Source organism: Saccopteryx bilineata, chromosome 2, assembly GCF_036850765.1.
Source record: "Saccopteryx bilineata isolate mSacBil1 chromosome 2, mSacBil1_pri_phased_curated, whole genome shotgun sequence".
NCBI lineage: Eukaryota > Metazoa > Chordata > Mammalia > Chiroptera > Emballonuridae > Saccopteryx > Saccopteryx bilineata.
Window position 1 is genome coordinate 373,924,215 of NC_089491.1, and position 4,461 is coordinate 373,928,675.

Sequence of the window (4,461 nt, forward strand, 5' to 3'; positions counted from 1 at the left end):
GTTACATAACTTAAGATAAAAAGTTAGGGCTGTTCATTTGGTTGGTGCATTAACCATGTCTGATTTTTCAGGAATTTAAGTAAGACAGATGCAACTGATATAAAGATCTGATTAAATAAAGTTTAAAAAATTGCAAGAATACCCAAAACGGATAGCTAGAAAAATGGAACCCTGACATCTTAAAGAAAAATGACTCAATATATTAGTATCTATTAGCAGAAGGCAAAAATTCAAGAATTGCAGGTAAACACATCCTCTCTTCTTATCATACTGGAATAGTCTAGGCACCATAACTTAAAAGAAGAAGTCATTGAAACCAAAAGAAACAGGCATCATAATTTCAAAAAGCTTTAAATGTAAAGCTACTGGTATTTTCTTTCTCCAAAGAAGACCAGCACTAGGCGTATCCAGCACTTAAACAGGATAGAAAATCTACACCGGGGAAAACCACAGACGCTTACATTTCTTACTCTGTTTGTATGAGAACCAATCAGGAATCAATGGCTTTAAGTAGTAGAACAAAAAAATTCGATTTTCTTTATGTAGGGAAGCTAAGGGAATGTTCAGATTAGTCTTCATCCTGTGGCACATTATACAGTGGTTAATTTTATACCTCCAGTTGATTGGGCTAAGGGATAAGCAGATAGCTGGAAAACATTATTTCTGAGTGTGCCTATGAGGGTGTTTTCAGAAGAGGTTAGTATTCAATCTGTAGACTTTGAGAATAGTATGCTAAGTGAAATAAGTAAATCAGAAAAAGCTAAGAACTATACGATTTCACACATCGGTGGGATATAAAACTGAGACTCATGGACACAGATAAAAGTGAAGTGGTTATGGGGGGGGAGAAAAGAGGGACAAATATACGGCGGTGGAAAATGATCTGACTTTGGGTGATGGGCCGACTATGCAATCAACAGTTCAAATGCTCTAGAGCAGAGGTCCCCAAACTTTTTACACAGGGGGCCAGTTCACTGTCCCTCAGACCATTGGAGGGCCGGACTATAAAAAAAACTATGAACAAATCCCTATGCACACTGCACATATCTTATTTTAAAGTAAAAAAAAAAAAACGGGAACAAATACAATATTTAAAATAAAGAACAAATAAATTTAAATCTGGAGAAAAGAAAGCCTCTTCAATAAATGGTGCTGGGAAAACTGGAAAGCCACATGCAAAAGAATGAAACTGGACTACAGTCTCTCTCCCTGTACAAAAATTAACTCAAAATGGATCAAAGATCTAAACATAAGACCTGAAACAATTAAGTACATAGAAGAAGACATAGGTACTCAACTCATGGACCTGGGTTTTAAAGAGCATTTTATGAATTTGACTCCACAGGCAAGAGAAGTGAAGGCAAAAATTAATGAATGGGACTACATCAGACTAAGAAGTTTTTGCTCAGCAAGAGAAACTGATAACAAAATAAACAGAAAGCCAACTAAATGGGAAATGATATTTTCAAACAACAGCTCAGATAAAGGCCTAATATCCAAAATATACAAAGAACTCATAAAACTCAACAACAAACAAACAAACAATCCAATAAAAAAATGGGAAGAGGATATGAATAGACACTTCTCCCAGGAAGAAATACAAATGGCCAACAGATATATGAAAAGATGCTCATCTTCTTTAGCTATTAGAGAAATGCAAATCAAAACGGCAATGAGATACCACCTCACACCTGTTCGATTAGCTGTTATTAGCAAGTCAGGTAATAGCAAATGTTGGAGAGGCTGTGGAGAAAAAGGAACCCTCATACACTGTTGGTGGGAATGTAAAGTAGTACAACCATTATGGAAGAAAGTATGGTGGTTCCTCAAAAAACTGCAAATAGAACTACCTTATGACCCAGCAATCCCTCTACTGGGTATATATCCCCAAAACTCAGAAACATTGATACGTAAAGACACATGCAGCCCCATGTTCATTGCAGCATTGTTCACAGTGGCCAGGACATGGAAACAACCAAAAAGCCCATCAATAGATGACTGGATAAAGAAGATGTGGCACATATACACTATGGAATACTACTCAGCCATAAGAAATGATGACATCGGAACATTTACAGCAAAATGGTGGGATCTTGATAACATGATACGAAGCGAAATAAGTAAATCAGAAAAAACCAGGAACTGTATTATTCCATACGTAGGTGGGACATAATACTGAAACTAAGAGACATTGACAAGAGTGTGGTGGTTACGGGGGGGAGGGGGGAATGGGAGAGGGATAGGGGGTGGGGAGGGGCACAAAGAAAACAAGATAGAAGGTGACAGAGGACAATCTGACTTTGGGTGGTGGGTATGCAACATAATTGAACGACAAGATAACCTGGACTTGTTATCTTTGAATATATGTATCCTGATTTATTGATGTCACCCCATTAAAAAAATAAAATTATAAAAAAAAAAAAAAAATTTAAATCAACAAACTGACCAGTATTTCAATGGGAACTATGCTCCTCTCACTGACCACCAATGAAAGAGGTGCCCCTTCTGGAAGTGCGGCGGGGGCCAGATAAATGGCCTCAGGGGGCCGCATGCGGCCCGCGGGCCGTAGTTTGGGGATCCCTGCTCTAGAGATGTCTACTTGAAACCTATGTGTTCTCACAGACCAATGTCACCCTATTAAAATTTAATTTCTAAATAAGAAATATCAAATGAATTGATGCAAGCAAAGTTCTCAGAACTGTTTGGACACATAAATGCTTCAAAAACATTTTCAGGAACAATTCACATATTTCCCAGCCCCCAGTGGAAGCACCCCTTTCTGGCCAGCTGAAGCACATTGCTTCTCGGGCAAAGTGAAGATGAGACAAGTGAAGAAGGGGCAGCTATCAACACTGGAGGCCATGCTGCTAAGAATTAAACTGTCCCGTGAGACCCGAGACTCAATTATTAGGGTCAACATTCAAGAATACTGACACTCCTTACAGGCGAGGCATCGGACAATTATTCTTTAGGCAATGAGCAAATTGTAACAAATACGGGAAATTAGGGGTTATGTACTCAATGAACGCTAATGACTACTTGACCACGGTAAGGAATCCTAATTGAAGACCAAATAAAATCAACTTTTAAAGGCTTTGAGAAGGTTGAACAAGTAACTCAGAGACAGGGCAATTATCATTCAGAAACAAGTTATTTAAACACAAACAAGGAAGAGACTTTGTGAATTATGTAAATGATAGCTGGCCAAGGCTTATAAAAGGCTCACTGTGGAAGTCATCGCCAAAACTAAAAAAATTTCTCCAAGTAACCCAACTCTCAATCCAGCTCCTGACACCATGGCCTGCTGCCACACTAGCTTCTGTGGGTTTCCCAGCTGCTCCACCGGTGGGAACTGTGGCTCCAGCTGCTGCCAGCCAACCTGCTGCCCGACCAGCTGTTGCCAGCCAAGCTGCTGTGGCACTGGCTGTGGGATGGGCTGTGGCACCGGCTGTGGCACCTGCTGTGGAGCTATGAGCTGCCGCACCAGGTGGTGCCGCCCTGACTGCCGCGTGGAGGACACCTGCCTGCCCCCCTGCTGCGTGGTGAGCTGCACCCCCCCAACCTGCTGCCAGCTGCACCACGCCCAGGCCTCCTGCTGCCGCCCATCCTACTGTGGACAGTCCTGCTGCCGCCCGGCCTGCTGCTGCTACTGCTGCGAGCCCACCTGCTGTGAGCCCACCTGCTAAAAAGGCCAAGTTGCTGATTTTTAATTTGAAGTTTCAACTTCCAACTCAATCCATGGACCCCTTGACCATCCCTGGACCACTAATAAGTCCTCAAACTTTTATTTGGCTTTTGTTGTGGAGGTTACCAAATATTTGAGCCTCACTGACCTATCTCCCTCACAGACCTTAAACTCCCAACTGAAGCTGCAAAATACAAATTTGACTCAAGAAGTGGGGAAAGCAATTTGCACAGGGATTGACCTTCAGCAAGTATCCAAGCCCTCGCTCCAGGGCTCAGCACTGCCGAGGCCGTGGAAGAACCAACACTCTGTACTCCTCAGAGATGGTCACCTCCTGTACTCCACCATCCTGCAGATTACCTTTCCCATGAAAAGGGAATACCTTACCACCATCTAATAAATTATATCTGTTTGGTGCAGCAAACATCTCTTTCTTCATTGAGCGTGTCCATGATGTACATTTCATAGAAAGCCATACAAAAGATTTAATCTGGTGTTTCTACCCCACACTGCTCTTCTTATACAATGTTAGGGAATTTTATTGTATCCAATGGAGGTTAATTCCCATAAAAAAGACCCAGCATAGGCAGTTCTAGGACCTCAGAAGTGGCAGAGCTCTATGACCATGTCCTGACCTCCCACAGTGCTTTCATACCCAGAAAGCTATGGAAGTCAGGACCTCTGAATCTAGCACCAGAATATGTTATTTTTTCATAACTGTTAGAGGAAAGCTCTTTCAGGCAATCTTCAAACAATGGTAATGTATGCTGATAAAT

The 4,461-nt window shown here is 41.6% G+C and overlaps 1 protein-coding gene across 1 annotated transcript; it reads left to right on the plus strand.

Annotated features, from left to right (window-relative positions):
* Nucleotides 1-3,268: 3,268 nt before the first annotated feature.
* Nucleotides 3,269-3,686, plus strand: LOC136323595 (keratin-associated protein 9-3-like). The gene has a single exon (XM_066255448.1). The coding sequence runs from the start codon at nt 3,297-3,299 to the stop codon at nt 3,684-3,686; it is 390 nt and encodes a 129-aa protein (XP_066111545.1). The 5' UTR covers nt 3,269-3,296.
* Nucleotides 3,687-4,461: the final 775 nt, after the last annotated feature.

Excerpts from the sequence above, each read along its gene's own strand:
- LOC136323595 (XM_066255448.1), top strand. The coding sequence starts at position 3,297 with ATGGCCTGCTGCCACACTAGCTTCTGTGGGTTTCCCAGCTGCTCCACC.